The sequence below is a fragment of the Puma concolor genome, chromosome A1 (assembly GCF_028749965.1).
Source record: "Puma concolor isolate L17-30 chromosome A1, mPumCon1.1.hap2, whole genome shotgun sequence".
NCBI classification, from domain to species: Eukaryota; Metazoa; Chordata; class Mammalia; order Carnivora; family Felidae; genus Puma; species Puma concolor.
In genome coordinates this window covers 219962703-219988678 of record NC_141667.1, presented here as the reverse complement: position 1 = coordinate 219988678, position 25976 = coordinate 219962703, and the positions used below count along the sequence as shown (strand labels likewise).

The 25976-nt window shown below is 36.0% G+C and overlaps 1 protein-coding gene and 1 long non-coding RNA gene across 8 annotated transcripts in view; one reads left to right on the top strand and one right to left on the bottom strand.

Annotated features, from left to right (window-relative positions):
• FNDC3A (fibronectin type III domain containing 3A) overlaps positions 1–25976 on the bottom strand; it is a 149152-nt gene that overhangs the window by 67415 nt on the left and 55761 nt on the right. For 6 of the 7 annotated variants that reach the window (XM_086712189.1, XM_086712182.1, XM_025924140.2 and 3 more), the window contains one exon: positions 579–655. In XM_086712189.1, the coding sequence (XP_086568315.1) occupies positions 579–655 (77 nt within the window). Of the gene's footprint in view, positions 1–578; positions 656–5030; positions 5179–25976 lie in introns of those variants that run through there. The other variant, XM_086712206.1, reaches the window with a different exon arrangement.
• Positions 1–25976, top strand: part of LOC147584775 (uncharacterized) — a 39844-nt gene that overhangs the window by 8015 nt on the left and 5853 nt on the right. The window contains exon 2 of the long non-coding RNA XR_015253290.1: positions 5792–5942. This is a non-coding gene — a long non-coding RNA (uncharacterized LOC147584775). The remainder of the gene's footprint in view (positions 1–5791; positions 5943–25976) is intronic.

Sequence of the window (25976 nt, the reverse complement as noted above, 5' to 3'; positions counted from 1 at the left end):
TAAACAAATGATTAATTTAAAACAATGTTAGTGTAGGCCCTTTAAACCTTAAGATAGTACTTACATTATTCACATTTTCAGGGAAATAAAGTTCTAGAATTAATTTCCTATTATAATTCCACACCCAAAGACAAGACCAAACGATGATGCTGTCAACTTAATTTTTCCTCTTGTCCAAATATACTAAACATACTAAAATACTTGAAATACGAACACCTGGATGGTTCAGTGTGTTAAGTGTCTTGACTCTTGATTTTGGCTCAGGTCACGGTCTCACAGTTCATGGGATTGAGCACCGTATCTGGCTCTGTGTTAACGGTGCAGAGCCTACTTGGTATTCTCTCTCTCCATCTCTTTCTGCCCCTACCTCTCATGCACTCTCTCTCTCAAAAATAAATAAATACATGTTAAAAAAAAAAAAGAAATATAAAAAAAAAATACTTGAAATAGGCTTACCAAAGGTATACTCTACTGGGTTAAGCTTCAGTACTGAAATGGTATTTTTTATCTGAATTAAAGTCAAAACAATAACATTATGATCCCTATTATGTAGATATAACAAGAACATAAAAACATACCTGTGGGGCGTATCCAGGAGGCACATAAATAGGAGGCACAGAACCGTTTGGGGACATCATTGGAACCTGAGCAGGACCTGAAGAGATCACAGAAATGATGTGTTAATCCAGGATTATTTAGCAAGCTAAAGTTGAAAACAATTTGAGTTAGACTTTGAATACTTCATCTAAACTAAACACTCAAATTAACAGTAACTGTGTTACTATGAAAAGAAATTCAGATGATTCACCTGCTATAAAACATAAAAGTTTATCCTGTAAAGTACAATGAGTACTATTTACCTGCAGTTGTATTTCTCAAACCCTTCTGGTGATCACAACAGCCACTTGGGGAGCTTTCTAAAACATCAATTTCCAGGTTCTTCTAGAGATTCCCATTTATTATACTTACAGTGGGGTCTTGAGTCAATGTATTTACTCTACAAATATACCTAGTGAATCTTATGATTGTGCAAATTCAGAAACACTGACCAGAATCAAACTAAACTGTGCATATAAATCAGTGAAAAATATAAAAAGCAGTATTTTGAAAAACAATAGAAAAAAAAGTCAAGAGGGAAAAGCAGTAAAAGGAAGAAGATATTTGGGATTTGCTTTGTTAGTGTTCAAAGCCTCTTGTGTAATGTGTAAGTCAGGTCTGTGGAGGTTTGAGAACAGTTAGAAAAATCCTATACATGCATATTTAGCCAAGGAACAATTTTTATTTCTTACAGTCAAAAGTTCTGGGGAAAAAAAAAAGGAAAATTCAGCTTGTCTCATTCTATATTTTCTTTCATTTTTACTGTTATCCTTTTTCCAGATAACTTTCATAAAGATTATCTTATTTATCTCTCCTCTCTTAATGTTTGTGGGATAAAACAGGCACATTTGTAAAATGTGTTTATTTTTTCTAGTAACTCAAATCTTGTTTTATGCGACTTTTTGAAAGAAGCATCTCACTTTCAGATCCTTTTCTCTTTGTAACTTTAGACTGCATTGTCCCCTCACCCACTAGTTTTTAATAACTTGAGATTAAACATTATCAAAGAGCCTCACTCATTTCTTAGGAATAAAGGTACCCAAGATTCTAATGAAGAATGTAATGGGGGAAGAGTTCTTTTTGTATGTGGAATTTCAACCTGCAGAGTACATATAATGGGTATCAATTATTTAAAAAAAAAAAAAGGGAGAAAAAACTTAATCATAGGGCAGAAAAGAAATAAATTTCACTGGTAACATTACACATACTTCAGGAAAACAGAATGAAGAGCATGGAGGTTACAGCAAATTCGGATTACAGCCACTCTCCTCTCTTAGGCAAGGAGGGGAGTAACAACCAAACAACAAAGTGGTTCGTGGTGGGGACGGGGGAAAGGAAGTGAGTGGTAAGAAGGAAAGAGAAAAGAGAATGCAGGAAAAGGGGGGGGGGTACATGAGGGTAAATGCTAAGGGGAGGGAGGAGAAAAGAAGGGATGGAGGAGAAATACAGGCATAAGAGGAGGGGAGGGGGCAAAGAAGGAAGAGATAACAGGAGAAAGGGAAGGGTAAAGAAGAAGACAAGAGAGTGAAGAGAGCTGAAATGGGGTGGGGGGGCGGGGAAAGAAAGAGGTGGAAGATGGAAGGGAGAGAAAAGGTTAAAGACTCAAGTGGTTAGGAGGAAGTAAGGAGTGTATAGGTACGTGCCTGTGCGGGGGGCAGACTACCAAATTATGTTCTATATGACTATAAAAATAACTTTTTCAACAAAATAATCTTCCCATCCAAGACAAGCCCACCAAATATATGAAGTTGTTCAGAATATTTTCTTAGAATAGCTAATTATACATAGCTAACGCTAATTTACTATGTGTTAGGTGTTTTTTGTTTTTTCTCCTCACAATCATTCTATTCCCATTTTCCAGATGTGGAAATTAAGGCAGAGAGGTTAAGCTTGCCCTAATGGTAGTATAAAGATCAAAAACCAGGCAGTTTCATTTAAGGATATATCTCTACAACATATTTAGTGAACATTTAAATACTATGCATTAGTGCAACTGATGTAATTTGAGACTTAAGAACTATGCTCCAATGTTTCTAAGGAAAATTAAGTTCTTCATTATCTTAAAAAAATAAAGAGTAAGAAAGAACAGGATTTTCCTACATTTAAGCCAAAATTAACCAATTAATTTACAAAATAAAACTTGTGAGGGGCTTTATACCTCTAGGCCAGAAAGGCTTCATCCAGAACTTACCTTTTAACTTCTCTATGGTGGACTCAACAGAAAATGAGAATAGTTTTAAGATAATGCTGGTTTACATCTATTGGCTAATTCATATAAAACTACAGTAAACTAGTTTTTTGAAACCTGACTACTGGCGTAGGTATTATTTATAGCATGTGAAATTTAGCTGGGAACTAGGACAATTCACTGAAAATTCTATTTGCAATTTTAGTAAAGGAAATTAGTATTTTTGAGCTTCTACCAAATGTGCCAGGGGCTGTGGTTCCTTTCACATGTCAAATTTAATTTTTTTTAACGTTTATTCATTTTTTGAGAAAAAGAGAGCACAAGTGGTGGTTGGGGGGTGGGGGGTTGGCACAGAGAGAGGGATACACAGAATCTGAAGCAGGCTACAGGCTCTGAGCTGTCAGTAGAGCCCCACGCAGGGCTTGAACTCATGAATTGCGAGATCATGACCTGAACCAAAGCCAGATGCTTAACTGACTGAGCCACCCAGGAATCCCTGTCAAATTAATTCTTTAAAAAAAAATTTTTTTTTAATGTTTATTTATTTTTGAGACAGAGAGAGACAGAGCATGAATGGGGAGGGTCAGAGAGAGGGAGACACAGAATCTGAAGCAGGCTCCAGGCTCCGAGCTGTCAGCCCAGAGCCCGACGCGGGGCTCGAACTCACAGACTGTGAGATCATGACCTGAGCCGAAGTCAGATGCTTAACCAACTGAGCCACCCAGGAGGCCCTCAAATTAATTCTTAAGTCAAGTCATTAGAATAAGTTTTTGTTGCTGTTTTTTAGCCCCCAGAGTAAAAAATAAGTTATTGCTGATTACATTTAAAACTGCAAAACTACATAGTTGCTTTGGGTTGCCCTTTTTTTACTAAAAATATTAATATATAAATACTACACAGTTACAGTTCAAACCATATACTTTCAAAACTACTTCATACTTATATTTTAGTAGTACAAAATTCTACTTTATTCTTTAATTATATTTAAGTCTGATACTGAAAACAACAAAACAAACTGAACCTAAAATAAACCAGCAGAAAACACATTACTAGTTGCAGTCCAGGAATAATGATTAACTCATTTCTCTATGAAGTAATCATTTCACTCTAGCAAGTAAATAATCTTATCCTGAGGCAGAAATGTTACATGGTTAATTTTTTTAAGACAATTCATGAATACCATATTTAGTATCTAAAATACTGGTGTGAAACAACATTCAACAATGAACACATTAAGTCCCATTATATAAACATAGTAAATATAAATTTAGAACTACAATATTTACAGCACCACTTCAGTTGCTATTCCTATCTACGGACAGGAATATTCCTGTCTAAACCCCTAAAACCTTGCATGCTTACTAATGCAAATGTTTGTTTACCTCTTTAGTTTCAACAATACTTTTGAAAGAACTATTGGAATAAAATACCGAAAGTACTAAAAGATTAACTACAACCCTTATTAAATGCAGTGAGGGGGTATTCTGTTCCAATAAAGAAGCCAAGTCTGTTACAGATTGTACCATCTGGTAGAAGAGAAGCTGTATCTGAACAACTGTAGATACACCCAGCAGCTCCTTAATAATCTATATGACCTAAGCAAAATCTACCTCAAATCATAGAGCTATTAATCATTTTTAGGGGCATATTACCTATTCCAAAACCTAAAAGAGGAAACAATTCTATTCACCAATTGTCTTAAGAAATTTGAGAAGCCCTCACCTCCATTTCTTAAAAAGTGCCATCAATGATTTAATAAAGGCGATATTTCATCTATTTCAAGTTTAATTCTTATTTTTTTATTAGCATACATTCACATTTAAGAGGGCTTTTTTTTTTGATGAAACTGCGAATTTGAGTTTAAATTCTTAAAATGCAACGGGCTGCTGACGTGCTACACATTCTCTTTATAAAGAGCTTCCAAGCTTTCACAATGGCTTCCAAATAATCTGATGCCAATATTCAGATTTTAGCGGTAAAAAGAAAACCTAGTGAAATAAAGGCGCTGGAAAATAAGATTCTGTGGAATGCAAAATCATTCTATCTCCAGAGTCTAATCTTTTCATAACTACATGGCCACAATTTAAAATATTTGCACTGCGATACATTTGGCATCTATTGAACACACACACACACACACACACACACACATACACACACACACAAGGCATGACTTCAGATTAATGCAATGCTTTCTATGTTTAAAATGAAAGAAGAATGTTCAAAAACAGTCAGCAAATCTTACCACTCATTTTGTTTTTACAGTAGCAGCAGAGAACAAGAAAATCCAACAAGGAAACAGCGTAGTACACGTTAACAGCTTTAATTGGAGAACGGTTCTGCTTTTTTTTTTTCCCCCAAGCAGCGAGAGGAAAAGATCCTTTGACCGAGTCATGTGATACTCATCACGTGACTTGCAGTGACCCGCGGAAAGGGAAGAGGAGGAAAAAAAAAAAAGCAAACATTCCTGCCGCCAGCGTTTGGGCTATAGTAAATGATTAAATGGTTTTTACTGCTGCCACCTTGAATTTGAAGATCTTTCAGACTTCCTTCTGAAGTAACTCAAAAGCTCATTAAAATACACATACAGAAATACATATCTGATGTAAAACAGTACTCTGTTTTCATTTATCTCCTGTTAACATCACAGGCATTTGTTTTCATTTATCTCCTGTAACATCACAGGCATTATCTTCTAATTGTTTTTATTATCCAGACCGCTACCTCCATTTAGAAAGTTTAAGATACATATAACATTTAGTAATTTAGCAGGTTTGCTCTGAAATGTCCTTCTGTTAACTTGATCCACTCTCCATGCTCAACCCTTAAAGAATGCCCACAGCACACAATGGTCTATAGAATATAGGCTTGATCAATGTGTTCCTCAAACGTGGGATTCATGTTTCAGATTGGCATTTGCCTCTCAAGTTAATAAAGGGTATCACTTTAAGTGTTGGTTTCATTTTATTTCTGATTTTGTTTTGTTGTTTGTATGTTTATTTTAAGACTTAACCTGGACATTAATACAGATGCCTGGTGGATGGCATTGTCACTCATGTTGATGAAATCTTCAAAGACAGGCCATGATTCAGGCTCAGAACACCCTACCCAAGCTCCCATAGAGACCAAAGATGTTGTTACAAGAGAGGAGAAGACTGTAAGAACTTTTGGAGGTCTTTTCATTACTTATGGTACTATGTAAGCTAAGGAAATGTGTTAATAGTTAATATAAATGTGTAAGTAATGATAATGATTGCGATTTGTTTACAAGTTGCCCAGTGGAAAGAAAATATATTTTGGTAACAGAAGATTTAAGTTTTAATAAAAGCTTCAATATTTTTTAGCAAGGCAATTTATTGCTCTTCTAGTCTGTTTCCTTCCATAAAAAGGTTAAAATTATCAACCTTGTAGCACTGTTGTGAGATTCAAATTAGATGTATTTAAAGTACTGAGTACTTCTTTCTCATAACAATTTCTCTTTCCTCAACAAATGATAGCTATTATTTGTTATATTATTATAAATAAAAGTATGATTACTACATGTTTTCAAAAACAATTATATATTGCAGAGTATGTGCCAGGTATCATTCAGAGTGTTTTACGTGTGTTAACTCAATCCTCACAATAACTGAAGTAGGCATCATTTATAGGTATGGAAACTGAAGCAGAATGCAGTTAAGTATCTTGCCAAGGGCACACAATGAGGCAAAGTCAGGGTTATCTAATAAGAAGGCTATATTTAAAAAAATTATGTACACCACATTCAAAGCCTCCTCTCCCGAGAAGATGGAAAAGAACTAGCAAGGGGTTATTGGAGAAACAGGTTTCAATAAATACATGCCAGGGACTCCAGAGGAGATAAGATACCAACAGACTATTCTCAAAAGTGGCAAAGAGTAGTTGTTAATTTCAAAGTTCCTACTAAAAGGCAAGGCTGCCTTGAAGAACTAGGCCTGAGAGTAGAGAGTCCTGGTCTCAACAGAATCTGCTTGTAAATTAGCCTCTCAGCAAATCTAACCATACCTCTGATTTTCAGTCCTTAAACAAAAGGCAAGCCCCTCAGCCCACTTCCTCATTTTTGCTCATGTTCTCACACAGCTATGTTTCCACTTCTTGACTTTTTCTTTGATTGATGATCTTTTCAGGTCTTTCCACTGTGTTCATTCAAACCTTTCCTCCCCCCCACCCCCATTATAAGTAAATTCCCCTTTATTCTCAACAATTTCACAGAACACCTATTAATGTGTTTCTTTGAAATGAAACCTGGCTCCCCCCAGGACAGCTTTGCCAGCAGTCCCTGGGAGTAGAGGCTTCCTATTCTCTCCTGAGGCAGTCTCCAGATACTCCAAGGCTGCTTCCCATTACCACTGTTGTTCCAGTTTCAGGCTCAAGTTTCTTCGTCCTTGAGATCATGTCATATAAATATAGGACATGAAGTTCTACCGCTTCTCATTGTTGTTCTCATTTATTGAGAACTATGGCAGCACCATGTTCACAGTTTTTTCCCTTCTATCCTACTCTAGCCCATCAGCACAATGACTTTAATGTCCAAAAATCTTAGCCTCAAATTTTCATGAACTCTTCCATTCTGTTTTTAGTAACCCATCTTCAAAGATACATCTTGGAACTTATCACTTAAAATTCTACAATCTCATCTTTGAAATCCCAACTTTCATGTTTCAGTATCTGGCCACCACATCTATCTTTCATCTCTCCAGTTTTCTCTTTGTTCTACAATATTTGTTCCTTCTCATAATGATTTCCCTTTCCTCCTGATTGAACACTATTTCATTGCCTGATTTCCTTTCCCATCGATGTCTTTCTTTTACATCCCCTCCCTCCTAATTTTAATGAAATAATTAACTTCTCTTCTCTTAGATCTGAACTGTAGAAATCAAATGACATTCAGACTGTCATGTTTATAAACATAGTTATCTCCAACCTTAACTTAGCCATCAGCATTGCTCAGGAATCCTTTTAGGAATTTATCCCTGGTTAATCACCTATCCTGTTTTTTAGAGTGATTATCAGAGATCTCCACCACCCTTTAAGGACTTCCCCCAACCTCACCTCAACCATGTATGTCAACATGAAATTGAACTATTTCAATGTTACTTATAAACTTTTCTCACCTCTTTCTTCTATTTTCAGCAGAATCACTGTCCCTTCACGAGGTCGAAGTTACCACTCCACTTCCATTTTTTTTTAATTTAAAAGTTTTTAATGTTTATTTATTTTTGAGAAAGAGAGAGAGGGACAGAGAAAAAGCATGAGTGGAGTAGAGGCAGAGAGAGGGAGACACAGAATCCAAAGCAGGCTCCAGGCTCTGAGCTGTCAGCACAGAGCCCCATGTGGGGCTTGAACTCATGAACTGGGAGATCATGACCTGAGCTGAAGTCGGATGCTTAACCGACTGAGCCACCCAGGCGCCCCGTCCACTGCTATTCTTGATCTAATTTCCATTCCATACTCCACTAGCTCTTTGCTGTACTGGTTATTTCTGTCCCGTTCAGTATTTTCAACTGTCTTCATTATTTCTAATGCTTCTAACAAGACTTAGCTCTCCATCTTAATTATTCTCAACTATCCGCACAGTTGCCATAAAGTTTTAATGCCTAGGATTGATTAGTGGCATGGTCCATACTTTCAAGAACTTTACAGTTATAATAAGGACAATGCAAGATATACAAATTTTATGTGTCCTAAATACCTTGTTAATTCATGAATGTGCACCAAACAATTTTCCTAGAGGAATAAACAAACAGGATGCATCAAGAACACTACAATTACAGGAATGCATTATGCAGTGATGACCATATTCTTCATTTTCCCTTTCTTAGCTGATTATATGACAATTCCAGCAAATTTAAAATGCACCTTTTATTTTCAAAACACTCTCCAACATTTTGCAGACGGTTCTCTTAAATCAATTGTATGACATGTCACAGCAATTGTTTGTACTTTTTGATAACGTTTTAACACATTAACTATTAGCATTCTTGTAGGTTTGTCAATACAAGCACTAGGTGACACGTGGATGACTTTGTTTATAAGCACTTATTAGGTACCAGGCACTGGTCTAAGTGCTTTACAGATATTAACTCATTTAATCTGCATAATATCCATCTGATATGGAATAACTATTATTTCCATTTTATAGGTAAGGAAACTAAGATACAAAGAGATTAAGTAGCTTGCAAGGTCTCACATCTAGTAAGCTGTCAACAGAATTAGGTGGTCTAGCTTTGAAATTTATGTTCTTCACCATTACATTATACTGTCTCTTGTTTAGGACATAACAAAAATATTACAAATTATAAAATAAATGAGAAAATTGCTGCATAATTATACCAAGATTCACTTGAAGATAAATTACAAATAGAAAAGCACTGAATATTTGGATGGAAGACCCCATGTAACACACCCCAAATATCTGCTAGTTACAGAATAAAAACAAAGCAAAATGTACCTGAATGTATCCTACTGAAACTGCTGTGAAGAAGTTTCTAGTAAGTGAGTGATGTCTCATATGGAAAACAGTGAATTACCTTTTTTTAAAATTTTTTTTAATGTTTATTTATTTTTGAGACAGAGAGACAGAGCATTAACAGGGGAGGGTCAGAGAGAGAGGGAGACACAGAATCCGAAGCAGGCTCCAGGCTCTGAATTGTCAGTGCAGAGCCCGACGCGGGGCTTGAACTCACGGACCGCGAGATCATGACCTGAGCTGAAGTCGGACGCTTAACCGACTGAGCCACCCAGGCGCCCCAACAGTGAATTACTTAATAGCCAAACCTGTTCCAAAAGTAATTTAAGGAGATTTAAGAGAAACAAAAACAAAAGCTAAAAACAAAAAACAAAACCCACTCAAAATAACAAAACAAAACCCAAAACAAAATAGCTGACAAACTGAAGAAAAGGGAAAATTTAGAAAAAAATAATATAAATAGGGAGTGAAGCTGGTCTTATGTCTTCCCTAGAGCTGGGCCATAAAATCTCTTTGGTTTGTATGAACTGAAATATGATTAAAATTAAGACACCAAGAACCACATTGTCAAGCTAGTTAATGCAGATAAAGCATGTCTCATACTGCCATAGAGCATAGCAATGATTTGGCTTGAAAAAACTAAAGTAGGTATAACCCCATGCTGACTTCTCTCATATATAAAATTCAGTAATGCATCAATAAATGTCTAACTTTAAACAATGTACCCTCAAAAATGGTTGCAAAATAAACAGCTAAGATAGCAAGACAGCTGAATCAGCGGACTTGCAGAAAGGGATTGCTAGTTATAAGGCAAATTAAAGTTGACTTTCATTTTATAAAATTTTTTCTGCCAACAAATAACCAAGATCAGGTGCTTATTAAGGCTGCTTTTAGACTGTAATATGTCTGGGTCATTGCATGGTAGAAAACTTAAGAGCCAGACTCATTCAACCCAGTGGTTTCAAATCATTAAGACATGAATTTAACAGTGGGGATGTGAGATATATCTCATTCTACTCTACGAATATATATCTAATCCTTCAAAAGACTGACTCTGACCATGACAGTAATCCTGATTCTTGTGATAATATTAAGGTACAGGTTCTCAATGAACATCTAAGTAACATATGTTAAACTCATGCAGCTTAGATTATAACTGATGCATGTCCATGCAGACAAGGAAACTAGGAAAGGTCAATGATATCTGCAACTAATCAGGTCCTCTAGAGGGAGTCTCTTGCTCAGCAGTAACTGACAGTGACATATGCAAATAATCTCAGGAAGATAAGGGGGGCAAAGAATTAGAACCTGTAACTTTACTCTTGGGCACAAGTCAAACTTTCTTTTAAATCTCTCTTATTTGCTTGTCCATATTTCTCCTCTTTCCCCTTTTAGGGGCCTTAGTCACCTTGCAGATCTGGCCACACAGTAGCATTTTCTTTCTCTAATAATTTCCCTCTTTATTTATATTAAATTAAGGTATCAATTTAATAAAAGTTTTACTTTACACAGTTCATGCCAATGGTAAGCAAATGTGAGGATCATCCAAAAACCAGGTATGTTTTGGATTGACTGGGGTTGAGGGCAGCTGGATGAAGTTAGGAGGCGAGATATTAGACAAAGATTGATCAATAGAACAGAGATATCTATAGCTATATTTATGTTCTAATACAGTATTTCCCAAGTAGTTTGATTTATGTGCCAGTAAAATTTTAAAACAAATTCTGGGGACTCATTAAGGTAATTAGCTTTTACAATTTTTAATTTTTAGGGCGACTGGGTGGCTCAGTTGGTTAAGTGTTCGATTTCAGCTCAGGTCATGATCTCTCCATTCCTGAGTTCGAGTCCCCGCATCAGGCTCTGTGCTGACAGCTCAGAGCCTGGAGGCTGTTTCAGATTCTGTCTCCCTCTCTCTCTCTCTTCCCCTTCCTCACTTGCACTCTGTCTCTCTCTCTCCCAAAAATAAACATTAAAAATTTTTTTAAAAATAAAATTTTTAATTTTTTATATTTTTACATTTGAGAGAGACAATAAGCGAGGAGGGGGCAGAGAAAGAGAGAAAGAGAGACAGAAAGAGAGAGAGAGAGAGAGAGAGAGAGAGAGAGAGAGAGAGAGAATCTTAAGCAGGCTCCACGCTCAGCACAGAGCCCTACACGGAGCTCAAAGTCACTACATGACCTGAGCCAAAATTAAGAGTTGGATGCTTAACTGACCAAGCCACCCAGGTGCCCCAGTAATCAGCTTTTTATTAAACCAAATTATGACCTTAAAGGGAAAGAAGAAAGAAATTAAGAACAGAAGGAAGTCTATTCTATATTACCACATCATTCATAAAGAAAGTATGTTTTAACCTCAAAACTGAAGGGATTTAACTTCAATAAATTTAGTTTAATGAAAAACCACTATATTATCCTTATTTTTCCCATTTCTCAGACTGGTGAAATTTCCCCAAATCTATGGACAAGGATTTGGGAATAACTCTTAATAGTAAGAGAGATAAGGATTTGTTTTCGAGGCTGGCTAAGTTCTGGTAATGCAAGAGGGAGAACACAGTAGAGGTAGGATAACCGTATTATCATCATCCAAATGAGGACACTTCTGAAAGTGAAAGAGGGGCCTAAAAATTATTAAAATTATGTAGCTCTTTATTGATTGACAAATTGCTTTTATTACATTGAAGGGCATGAAAAGCTCCATTAAAAATGTTAAAAAATAAAATGCTTAATTAAAAACATGCAAGTACATTAAAGAATATTTTACAGACTTCTTTATATTGAATATCTGGATATTAAAATAGTGTTAGAACAGTTATTTTTAGTACATATCCATGTAGTTTAGTATATCTGTTAGCTATATGTGTCTCTAATTCCATATCCCTGGTCTTTAACAGAAAATTTTTTTTCAGTATAGTCTCATTTTTAATTTTTTCATAAAACTGCCTGCAAGTATTATATTTTATGGTTAATAACTTTGAAACTGTTGACACATTTAATTGACTCTTTTCCATAATATTTTAATTTAAGACTACAATATTTATATTCTGGGAATACTCTTGATTCTTAGGTGCCATCTGGTAAGATCTGAGCAAATTCTGCTAAATAGATGCTATTCATAATTCTATTTTTTTCTTATTGAAATGTGTAAATATCTCAGTCCAATTATTTTCACTGGACCACAATTACCTCCAAATTTCAACAAAACTCATTGAATTGCCTCCATTTATGGTTCTTTTAAATATTTAACCAAATTTAGATTTTTTTTTAGCTCACTGTTGCTGAAAGGGTTTACTTCAAAATAAAAAAAAAATCACTGCCAATAATAAGTAGTTATAGATTTATACAATAAATGACAAAACCATTCAGACTTTTTTCCATATATATATATATTCAGTGGCAGGGAGATTTAGATTTTATTTCCTGCATGTACTTTACATTCATCTAACCTATACGCTTCCCAATGGTTACCTCATGACGCCAAGTGGCCAGTAGGGGCAGCAGCATCACATACTTCTTCAGCAGCCACCACTATGAGGAGACTGAAAGGAGTCAGCTGACCCTAGCCCTCTAGATCTAAGTACTTTGCTTTACTTCTAAGTACCTTAACTGCTGTCCTTGACTTGCTTCTGGTAAGGGTTAGAAAAAAAGAAACAATTTACTCTAGTTGCCTTTAAGATTTAATCATAGGTTAAAGTGAAAACAAGAGATGGATATACTGCTTACTAGAGGGGGTCATGGCAGAAGCCAGAAATACAAAATGGTAGATGACCAGATGCATTACAGATTTTTTTTTTAAAGTTTATTTTCATTTATTTTGAGAGAGAGAGAGAGGGAGAAAGAGAGAGAAGGGGAGGGGCAGAGACAGGGAGAGAGAATTCCAAGCAGGCTCTGTGCTGTCAGCACAGAGCCTGATGTGGGGCTCGAACTCATGAACACTGTGAGATCATGACCTGAGCAGAAACCAGAAGTCATACTCTTAACCGACTGAGCCACCCAGGGATCCCGCATTACAGTTTATTTTAATGAAACACTAAATTATACTCTGTTAAACAATGAAAACCCTGGAGCAAATGTTGAGCTGGTTGGACACCAAGATGAGAGTTATATATATACTGGAACTGTCCTAGACAAACTGGGACCAAATAAAATCACCCTATTAATAGTAGATGCTTATTTGATAAGTCTACAAAACACTTGGCAACATTCACTCACTTGAGGCAGGCAATTAGCACAGGCCTTGAGTCCAGGAATTTAATAAGTTGGTGACTATAATTTGAGAACAGTAATGCTGAGAGTTACAGAAGAAAAAGAAAAGATTAAGGTCATTATTCACTGTTTAGATGTTTAAGGGCTTTTTCCTTGAAAATACATTATTCTTTTTTAAGGTTAGATAGGGGCGCCTGGGTGGCACCGTCGGTTAAGCGTCCGACTTCAGCCAGGTCACGATCTCGCGGTCCGTGTGTTCGAGCCCGGCGTCGGGCTCTGGGCTGATGGCTCAGAGCCTGGAGCCTGTTTCCGATTCTGTGTCTCCCTCTCTCTCTGCCCCTCCCCCGTTCATGCTCTGTCTCTCTCTGTCCCCAAAATAAATAAAACGTTGAAAAAAAAATATAAGGTTAGATAAAATGGATTGCTTAAATTAGGGGTCTGAGTATGATCCAGAATTATGGGTAATTTCATATATCTGTGTACAGCTAATTAAAAATTTATATAATTAGATTTGCTAGTAAGCATTTAGATTTATCAGTGATAAGCACACTAAGTAGAAAAAAGTTTGAAGGACTATCATATCATGGGTACAATTTAGTTAGCACTAAATTGAACTGTATATAGATAAAAAACTTGAAGTAGGAGATGTATTTGTCAAGTACCTGTTTCTAAAGAAGTTATTTTTAATGTTCTTGTTTAGAAAGCGACAAAGGCTGTGATAGTAACATGCATGGATGCAGCAGGTTGTGAACACTACTATTTTTAGTATCAGTCTAATGTGAACAATGATGAATCATTCTTTGTTATTCTAGTAGGAAATAGTGCTTGAGATTTTACTGCAGCACATTAGATTAACTATCTCTCAGTAACTGCACACCCACATGCTGACATCACACTGGCAGTGATATGGATCAGTGACGCAAATCCTGTCAGGATCAAACATTAAGGCCACAGAGGTTGAAAAAAAAGTGCCTACATAACAGGGCAGACCAGTCATTCAACATGCACAGACTGCATTAAATCACTACTGCTAATGTTAAAAAGGGTTATGATATTCTTTTTACATAATAGCTGAGCTTTATAATTTTAATTACAGATTTCCCACATAACCCACTCTATATATTTATCTTTAAATTTCCTTACATCTTCTGTGCTTTAAGGTCTAGATCTTTTAAAACCTGTCTTAAGGTTCTACCAGCCACTGCGTTATCCGGAAAATGGCTTCTGTAGCCACACTGTAGACAGATCTTTTGAAGAATATGCCACATTTATTTTTTTATATAAAATGCTGTGCCTGACAAATAACATTTACATTGAGATTTGGAGCAATACATTCCATGGCCTCACAATTCATAGCTACCTCAGAGCCTTTTTTCCACTATCATTTTCTTCTTTGGGCTTTCCCTATTTTTAGTTTTATTGACATGAAAATATTGATTTTTTTTTTATAGTTACAGATGGATTGGAGAAGATGGTTTACCACGAGTAACTATATAGAAGTTTTCAAAATATCTTCACCCTGAATTAACCCTCTTAGAATTAGAGATCTTCACTTCCCTAACAGGAACAGAACCTATCTCTGGAGGCTTGCCACAGAATGTTCACATTCTCCTTGTAGGGTCTTCTGAGAAGAAATTAGGTGTCTACACTTAAACATTAACATTCCTTTTCCTCAAAGACTATCACTTCCCAGGAGAACTGGAAAGCTGATGGGAGATGAGAGCTGATGGTAAATTTAACAACCTTTTTGTTCTATCATCATTAATCTGACATAATCAGACTAACTTGAAAATATGCCAACGATCCTTTCCCATGCTCTCAGGCATTTACTTTCATGTTATTTCCTATGAGAAATTGTTTTTAAAAAAAGAGAGGAAAAGTAAGGGCTCTCCTTCATTCTAAGGTGGTTGTTGTTGTTTTTTTAAAACTAGTAATCATCTGAAAGAAACATTTGGAAGACATAAAAATTACTGAGATAGTTGTGTTTCTGGTTCTTTTTGAAGGGTAATCTTTAAATCTAGATTTTTCACAGTAGGAACCAAATGCTATTTCACAATTGAAAACATTGTTATACTTTTCCACTACACATGAACTTTCATCAGGAGAAGACTGGACTATAAGCTCTTATTTTTCTGTCATGATTTATGTATTTTGATCATTTGCCGTTGGCCACTATTATATCTTCCTCATCCCATCCTTCTCAGGGCAAGTCCTTACCAGCTAACATGATCTTAAATGGAAAAAAGGAGATTAAAAACTCACTGTGTTGATGGCTTGCTAAAGACTATGAAGGGAAGAAAAAACTCCCACAAAAGGAAAGACACAGATAGAGGCTTCATATCCCTTTCATTCTCTTCAAACATTACCAGACTGGGAAATACAGAGTAGATCATTTATGATGAGATTAAGGTGAGAAAGGGAGGAGGCGTGACTCTTCCCAGGCTCTTTGCTTGTGGCCATAAAACACTTTGGAAATATTTAGATTGCAAGTTTGAGACCATACAGTTTGTCTCCCAAAGCAACCATTCTTTGCTTCTTGTAAAGCTTTTCAGAGATATTCTATGCATGTAAAAGCAATTATATGTATATTCTTTTAAAAATACAAATGATAATATACTATACACACTGTTCTGCACCTAATGATAGAGCTTAGAGATCTTTCCAAATGGTACATGTAGGGCTGCTTCACTTAATAGCTGCACAGTATTTCACTGTTACAATGTATCATAATTTATTTAACTACTCCCCTATTGATAGACATTCAAGCTATTTTCAACCTTTTACTATTACAAACAATGCTGCAATGAACATCTCTGTACAAACATCATTTCATAAATGTGTAAGTGTATCTGTAGGATACATTATTAGAAGTGGAATTGCTTCAGAGAAATTTACATTTTTGACATTACCAGATATCAGTTTATACTAATGTATTTCTCATTAACACACCCTTCCCAGTAGTTACCACACTTTTTGATATTTGCCAATCTGAAAGGTGAAGACAGCATCTCGATACAGTTTATTTTGCATTTTCTTATGGGTAAGGTTGAATATCCGTATTAAACTTTTAAGAAAGAACTATTTATTTTTCCTTTTCTGTGATCGGACTGCTCCTAGCCTTTGCCTATTTCTCTACTGGATTTTCAAGCGCTCCTTATACATTTAAGAAGTTAGCTCTTTTTGATAGGCTGCAAATATTTCTATTTCTTTGTCTTTTACCTCTCTTTATGTTGTTTCCCTCCCCTCCCAAGAGGGTGGGTTAGGGTGGTACTGGGGATGAGTATCCAAACATTAGAAGTTGAAAGCCGAAGCTTAGAGTTTGCTCAAAGAGAGTGTTTCTGAAATGTGATTCTACAAAATCTGGTTTCATAAGGTACTTATTTTTTTTTTAATTTTTAAAATTTGTTTATTCTTTTAATGTTTGTTTATTTTTGAGAGAAAGCAAGAGAACGAGTAGGGGAGGGGTAGCGAAAGAGAGAGAGAATCCCAAGGAGGCTCCCCGCCGTCAGCACAGAGCCCAACACAGGCTCAATCCCAGGACCAGGGAGATCATATGACCTGAACCAAAATCAGGAGTTGGATGGTTAACTTACTGAGGCATCCAGGTGCCCTTATTTTTTTTCATTTTAGAGAAATAAAGTGTAAGCGGGGGAGGAGGCATTGGGAGAGAGAGAGAGAATCTCAAGCAGGCTCCATGCTCAGAGTGGAGTAGGATACAGGGCTCAATCCCACAATCCCAAGACCATGACCTGAGTCAAAATCAAGTCAGAAGCTCAATCGACTGAGCCACCCAGGCGCCCCCATAAGGTACTTCTAAAAAAGGATTCTATTGTCAAAAGAGTTTAGAAGATGCTACAAATGACAAACACATCTTGAAAATTGATGATGAATGGCCTGTTAAAGGTGTTCGTAAGGTCTACGGCAAATCAATTTTATTTTCTTAAACAACTCAAATGTACTGGCTTTTTTTTACCTCCTATAATACTAACAATCTTACAGTACCTGTTATACTGCTCTAACCTTGAAGGGAATAGATAGAAGAGACCTGTAGTATGTTTCTTTGTATGTTACCTTATTCATTCTTTTTTACCAATCCCATAAATGTTACACGTCTCTCATGCTTCCAATTTCAATCTCCTTTTTCTCCTTACTTTGCATAATTTACTTTAAAAGAAATTTTTTTTAATGTTTGTTTATTTTTGAGAGAGAGAGAGAGAGAGAAAGAGTGCAAGTGGGGGAGGGGCAGAGAGAGGGAGTCACAGAATCTGAAGCAGGCTCCAGGCTCTGAGCTGTCAGCACAGAGCACGACACAGAGCTCGAACTCATAAACTGAAGCTTGAATTCACAAACCGTGGAGCTCGAACTCACAAACTGTGAGATCATGACCTGAGTGGAAGTTGGACACTTAACCAAGACACCCAGGTGCCCCCACTTTGCATACTTTTCTTGAAGAACACAAACTCATTGCTTCAAATTACATATTGACAAATTCACAATTTCTATTCTGTGATGGTTAATTTTATGTGTCAACTGGACTGAACTAAGAGATGCCCAGATAGCTGGTAAAACATTAATCCTGGGTATGTCTATGAGGGTGTTTCCAAGAGAGATTAGCATCAATTGGTGAACTGAGAAAAGCAGATGGCCCTTCCCAGTGTGGGTGGGCAGCATCCAATCTACTGAAGGCCAGAAAAGAACAAGAAAGTGGAGGAAGAACAAATTCACTCTCTCTGCTGCCCCTGAACATCAGTAATCCTGGTTCTCAGGCCTACCATCAGATCACTGATTCTTAGGCCTTTGGATTTGGACTGAATTTTATCACTAACTTTTCCGGTTCTCCAACTTGCAGAAGGCAGATCATGAAACTTCCTGGCCTTTAAAATCATGTAAACTAATTGCTAAAATAACTCTCTTCTGATACATATCTATGTATATCCTATTGGATCTGTTTCTCTGGATAATCCTGACTAGTACACACTCCAAGCCTTTCTTATGAGCAAGATCTATAAAACCAAAAGGTACTTTGAGCCTACCATGCTCATCGTTTCCATCTTTTTACCCAAACCAATCCTTTTTTCCTTCTACATTATTTAGCATAGTAAAAGGTGCTCTCCTCCTTTAGCTTTCTGCTCAACTGACTGAAAATTATAAATCAGCCTAGTCTCTTCTTACCCCCCACACTGAGCTCCCCATATTTCATCATTATTACTACTCTTTTGGTTATTTTCCTGTTTAAAACCCTCAGCGGCTCCCCGTTCCCTTCGGGATAAAATCCAAAATTTTTGGAGTTACATATGAAGGGATTTGTTACATAGCCTGTTTTCCTTTTTAGTCTCCTTTTCAGATACCTCTCCATGTACAATGTTCTCCAATCTATCTAATTAATCATACCTTTTCAGTCTCCTCTAATGTCCGTGCAGTATACCTTTGCACAGGTGATTCCTTTCGCCTCTAAGATATTTCTCTTTTTTTTCCCCTTATGGCTAAACATCTGTTTCTTTGAGTATCAACTTTTCCTGGAAGCACTCAACAGCTATTCCAAGCTGTGTTAGGTATTCCTTCTCTGGCCTCCCACAGTATTTGGGCATACCTAACTCCATCATAATATATATTCTACTGCATTTTAACTGTGGATTACTTGCCTGTTTCCCGTAGTAGGCTGTGAGGCAGGGTCTAGGTTTCTCAAATGGCTGTCAAGAATTGAGCTTTCCTTCAGGACAGCACAAAAGATTTATGGCAAATTGTCTTTCCAGGAAAAGAGCATGCCTTTAGTTATTCTGTTTTGTGTTCTGGCGAGTGCCTGAGTATGGGAGACTGAGTACAAAAGGGTAAGGAATTCCAACATATTAAGATTTTAAAGAATGTTACAATATTGAAATGAAGATCTTTCATTGTAATGATAAAAGGATTTTCCAAAAATGGTGAAAGATTATATGATAAAATAAAACACAAGGGGATGTTAAAGGCAGAGAACTTTGTTGATCCACAGAAAATAAAAGCAGGATTTAATTAAAATCTCTAAAAATGAATCAACATTTTCAAATAATGTTAGTGCATAGGTTTTGGGATCAGAATTCTATGTTTAAATTATGACTCTGGCCAAGAGTTACTCAACCACTGGAGCTTTAGAGCAATTAACACACAACTGCAAGAAAACTGTTTACCACCACAATTACTATGTTATTGTATGACTCTTATGGTTACTGGTGACTTGTCTATATGTGCTTTAATATAATACTATAGTCACAAGACACAAGCCATACTTCTATAGACATAAAAAGGGTCTAAGAAATGAAACTATGTTGGTTGCTATGATAGAGGAAATGAGAATTGTGAGATGAGTCCTAGATAAGTTGGAAGAAGAAAATGATATTTTCCTCTATTTCTAGGTAAGTAGTAAAAATTACATTCAACATGTTGTCACATAACAAAAAGAACCAGGAAAGATCTTTTCTGTTTCCTGGGACAATTTCTGCAGATGGTATAAGGGTATGTGAATCAGATTATGTAAATTCATGGTAATCTCTATAACTTTATATAAATGTTCTCTGAACAACCTAGGCTTGCCTTATCATAGCTATATACTTTGGGGAAAAAATAGAAAGGTTTATACTTGAGTTAGAATGTTTAATTAACACTTCTTTGAGTCCAAAATTGTGGTTTTAGTTACTACAAGGTTAAACTAAGGTAAATCTATGTATTTGTAATTGTTGCCCTTCTCACCAGATCTTTCTACTGAACTTAGAGAGTCTGGTTTTTATTTAATAAGGAAGGTAATTTTTCTAAGACATTCTTTCATAGGGTTAGGCAAATGTATGTAGAACACAAAATAGGTCTGCAGTAATACTGGTTTCTTTCTTTAGCATCTCTTCACAGAATGGTTTAGCTAAAAAGAGAGGATCCAAACAAATATATCTTCTTCCATAAATATAGTCTGGCTTATACAGATAACTTTTTTGGCATTGGACAAAATCCTCAACATCTAAAGGTTTTTTTTTTGCCCTGGGTTTCTTATATGTCCCCTTGTGTGTCAGAATTCTTTAAATCAGTTCTATACTATGGTATCAAATTTATACATTTCTTTTCTTCCACCCCCTTAATTTTCAAAAATCGTCAGACTATTATTATGTACTTAATAAGCTTAGTATGTCCCATTTTTTAGTTTTTAATAGTTAAAACATCCACTTATTTGTACCAAAATACATTATATGGTTCACCATTTTCCTTAATGAGCCTTACAAGGCCTCAGCTTTAAAGAAAATAATCTATACATTTTTAAAAATGAAAGTTGGACTAAATAATTTAAAAGGGGCTAAAACTTCATATCTGTTATTTAAGCAATTAATATTGTAATCAATATTATAATTGAGAACCAAAATGATCACATTATATAGAAAACGTAAAGAAGAAAGAAACTCCTACCTATGGTAATCCTACCATACAGGGACAGGCACTGGAAGGAAATGTGCCCCCAATTTTTTTGATGCATATATATTCATTAAAGTCATAGTTTTCCTAATTACAAAAGAAAGCTAATTCTGTTTATATCCTTAATGTCCTTCAAGATTCAAGTTCTAATTAAATAAAACCACTAATTAATAAGAATTTTTAATGTTCTATTTGAAGAGGTAAAAAGTAGAGAATAGAACTCATCCTTTGAGTGTCCTAGCCCCAAAACTTGTTTGGATGATCCTACTGTGAGCACCCTTCCTGTTCTTTTCCATCATAGCACTTCTCTCACTCTAATGAATTCCTTAACTGTTTGTCTTCCCTAGGAAACTATAAACTTCATGATGGGCAAGGATAATGTCTATTTTATACATCACTATGTCTTCAGTTTTGCAATGGTGACTGTACATAATAAGTTCATAATTTGCTAAATGAAAGAATGAATTAAAAAAAAACCCTCTAGGCTATACTTCAATCTAGACTAAGCAATTTATCAACTCAATTTTCTAAATAATAACAGTACATATGACCAGTATTAATGTTTATAACGATTCTGAATTGTTTTCTGTATACTCTGTTTACCAAGGTTGACTATAAGTGTTTATTTTGTAAACATTTTCAGTAAAATGACTCAGAAAAGGGCTTTCTGCTTTTCAGTTGATAGGAAAGGTATTTTACAAGAACACTGTGCTAGGTTAAAGTTTAAAGCATACACTTTTATGTCTAGAGTTATTAAATCTAATAACATCATCTTCAGTAAAAATATCTTAAAACCAACTGATGAAGATTTCTTGCCCAAAAGATGAGCAGGTAGAAATGTGTGTGCACACTCCTGTGTGATTTTTCTAAGACGACGCAACGTGAACAAAGGTATGAAGGCGGTATTGGCAAGAAATATGTAGAGATTAGGGGACCTACAAATCTTGCAATATTTGTACTGGAAGATTTCTGAAGTAAAGCTGGAAAGAAAGATTGGAACCAGGGATGGAGTGCCTAGAAGATTAGGCTAAGGGTTCCATACTATACAAAATGGGAGAAGGCAAGGTTTTTCTGGTTTTTAGCACAGTGATAAAAAAAAAAAAAAAAAGTAGTGTTTTAAGAAGGCCAATCCCTAGAGTTGTAAAATAAATAAGCAAAAGTGACACAGACTTTTCTGTAAATAGATTTGGGTCCTAATCAATGTGGGACTAGTGTTTTTAAAAGGCCATAAAACTACTCAGGTGTAATACATGGCTAAATGGATTTTTGTGACAAGTTTTAATCAAATCTGGTTAGAAAAGTATAGCTCTCTAACGTGGCTATTTGTGGAAATTTCCCCAATTTATACATCCAGTTAGGCAGATTTGATCAAATCACATTATCTCTATATCACTTAAGAAGAAGTAATTGCTTCATATAGATATAAGTTCTTAACTTATTTGCAAGTGAATTGTCCAGAAGGGTATTTCAAGTCCAGAATGTACTGACTACTCTCTCAACTTTATGAATGATAGTATGGTTCTGCTATAAACAGTCACCAATGAAAACTGATATGGCCTAAAATGTAGTTAAAATACTGTGCACATGCAGTAACAAGAAAAGTGGAATGACCTTTTATTATTAATTACTGTAGAATATATCTGAATGTATCAAACATTTAGAAATATCTAATGTAACTTAATCCTATGTATATATCTATATACATTTATCTGACAAACATATCTGACATGGCTTCCTTTGGGCCAAGATCACTGACTAAAAAGCTCAAAAATCCAATTCTGCTGGTGGACAAAGAATAAGAATAGAGAGAAAATTCCAAAGGGACAAGTGAAAAGTTGCTGGGGAAAGGTAAATAAATATTTTTTGGGTAAAGAGAAAGAAGGGAAAAAGGGGGGGGGGGAAGAAGGGAGGTGGAAGTTTCTTACTTACAGCACTTGTTTTATTTACTTAAAATGCTATTTTTATTTTTTTATTATATTTTTTTTAACATTTATTTTTTGAGAGACAGAGAGAGAGAGTGAGCAGGGGCGTGGCAGAGAGAGAGGGAGGCAGAGAGAGAGGGAGTCACAGAATCTGAAGCAGGCTCCAGGGTCTGAGCTGTCAGCACAGAGCCCAACACGGGGCTTGAACTCATGAACCACGAGATCATGACTTGAGCTGAAGTCAGGTGCTTAACCAACTGAGCCACCCAGGTGCCCCGGAATAAAATGCTATTTTTAATAGGAAGTACATTTACAAGATTCAAAAATGAAAAATGTAAAAAAGTATAGAGAGAAAATCTTCATTCTATCCTTGTTCCCCACTTCATGCACTACCACCCCATAGGTAGACACTGTACTTACTTTTAGAGGATCTTTCAAGATTTATTATTCTGTACTCTGTGGCATTTATTCATTACTTTCCAAAATTGTTTGGAAAGCTATGGTCAATTAGAATGTGAGAAGTGATCTGCATAATCTCCAGGGTATGTCTTTAAAGAAGAGGGTGTATCTTAAATCTCTTTTTCTCTTCCCCTTTTGCATTTAGTCTGGGACACAGACATGGTGGTGAGCCAGCTTGGTTCATGCAGATGAGCACAATATCCTAGGGATGGCAGACCAAGACAGAAGTAACTTGGGTCCCTGTGTCACCTTTGGGGCAGACAACTCCACACAAGCACTAATTGCCTATCTTTGAACTATAATTCGAAAGAGAAAAAAGTTTGTATTATTTCTCTTAGTTTTCAATTGCTGTGTAACATTAGCACAAACTTAGTGGTTTTAAAAACATCCATTTATTAGTTCACAGTTCTGTAGTTCAGAAGTCTGGGCACAGTATGACTAAGTTCCCTGTTCAAGGTACATAAGGTGAAAATCAAAGTGTTGGTTAGGGTGTGTTCTCATATGGGGGTTGTGGAAGAATTCAGATTCTTACGGTTATAGGACCAAGACCCTCATTTCATTGCTGGCCATTGGCTTTCTGGAAGCCACTCTCAGCTAGAGGCCACATTCTTTGCCACATAGTCCTTTCCTGAATCTCTTACTTCTAGAAGAGTCCAGTCCCTTTTTTAAAGGTTGACCTGATTAGTTGAGGTTCACCCCAGATCATCTCTCTTAAGTCAGCTGCACTGTATAATATAACCTAATTATGGAAGTAAAATTCATCATATTCATGGTCCTAGGTGTGTACAATAGGGGGCAATGACCTTGAGGGCTATCTTACAATTCTATCTACCACATCTTTTAAATTTTTTTATTTTACATTTATTTATTTTTAAGAGATAGAGTGAGACAAAGTGAGAGTAGAGGTGGGGAAGAGAGAGAGGGAGACACAGAATCCGAAGCAGGCTCCAGGCTCTGAGCTGTCAGTACACAGCCTGATGCGGGGCTCGAACCCACAAACCGTGAGATCATGACCTGAGCCGAAGTCAGATGCTTAATCGACTGAGCCACCCAGGCGTCCCTCTACCACATCATTTAAATTCTGGCTTCAGGTATCTTACATACTTTTTTTTTTTTGGTAAAAATTTAAGTTTGTAAAATTTATTTTTGAAATTTGTGGCTAAAATATGGATAAAATTAACCATTTTAACTATTTTCAAGTGTACAACTTAGGGCATTAAGAAGACTGTTGTACAATAATTATCACCATCAAAAAAATTACTATCATCCATCTCCAGACCTTTGTTATCTTTAAAACTGAAACTCTGTACCCATTAAACAGTAATTCCTCATCTCTCTCCCTTGCCCCCCTAGCAATCACCATTCTACTTTCAGCCTCTATGAATCTGACTAAGAGGAATCTTAAGTATTTGTCCTTTTGTGACTGGCTTATTTTACTTATATGCTACATATTTTTGAACTCCTATCTTAATATACATCAAAAAAGATTGAGGAGGGGGCACCTGGGTGGCTCAGCTGGCTGAGCGTCTGACTTTGGTTCAGGTCGTGATCTTGCGGCTCATGAGTTCGAGCCCCACATCAGACTCACTGCTGTCAGCTCAGAGCCCACTTCAGATCCTCTGTCCCCCTCTCTCTGCTCCTCTCCCACTCTCTCTCTCAAAAATAAACACAACAAAACAAAAAGACTGAAGAGGGGTTGCCAGGGAGATAGGAGAAAAACCAGGAGAATATGTAAACTATAAAAGGAAAAGTCAAGAGAATAATGTTCCAAGGGGGGAATAAATAATACAGTGTGAAATCCTGCTAGAGAGGTTAAGTATGATGAGAACCAAGACCACTCATATTAGTAATAGAGAGGTTACTAGTGACCTTCACAAAAGTGTAGCAGTAATTCTCTAGCAGTACTAGTATTATACAATCACCGTGGTTACTACCTATTGTTGATTATTTTCCCATGCTAGGAGAATTCGGAGTCAAGCCGTGATATACAAAGCTAAATAAAATGAATATAGCCCCAAAACAATCCCTTTGGCCTCAGTTTCCAAGTCATTTCATGATGAAATGGGATTTTAAACAAGTATTTCAGGGGAAAACACAGGTAGTACAAAAAAATAAGAGATAACCTATATGTTGTACATAATTATCTACTGAGATCATTTATTCAATTAAATATTTACTGAGTGCCTACACAGTGCCAGGAATAGACTTCATTATAACTGCACATTTCCTCAGCTGTTTCATATATAAAAGGCTAAAAATGTTCAGTAAAGACAGTATGTTTATTGGGCTAATCTTAACCTAAGCAAACAAATAATGATGCTAATTTTAATCAAAGACCAATGGATATTTGATCCTAATAAAAATCCAATCATAATAATCTAGGGAGAAGCAAATATCTGAGAAATTAGGAACAGATAGCAAAATTTCTTCTATAGAAAGTGTATTATTTCTATTTTTCTATTTCCTAAATATAACTACTTTTAAACAAAAATAACTGACCACATAGTCATTAATTTTTAAAAACCATAGCAACCTCTCCCTCATGAAAGCACGTTACCATTTTCTTTAACTTAGACATACATTTTTTTACAAGCATTTAGAATTATATATTCAAAAGGCAGCTTTAAAAATCAAACTAAACAGACACTGTTTTACATATGTAGTTCTTAAGAGTTAAAAATCTGCTTAAAGAT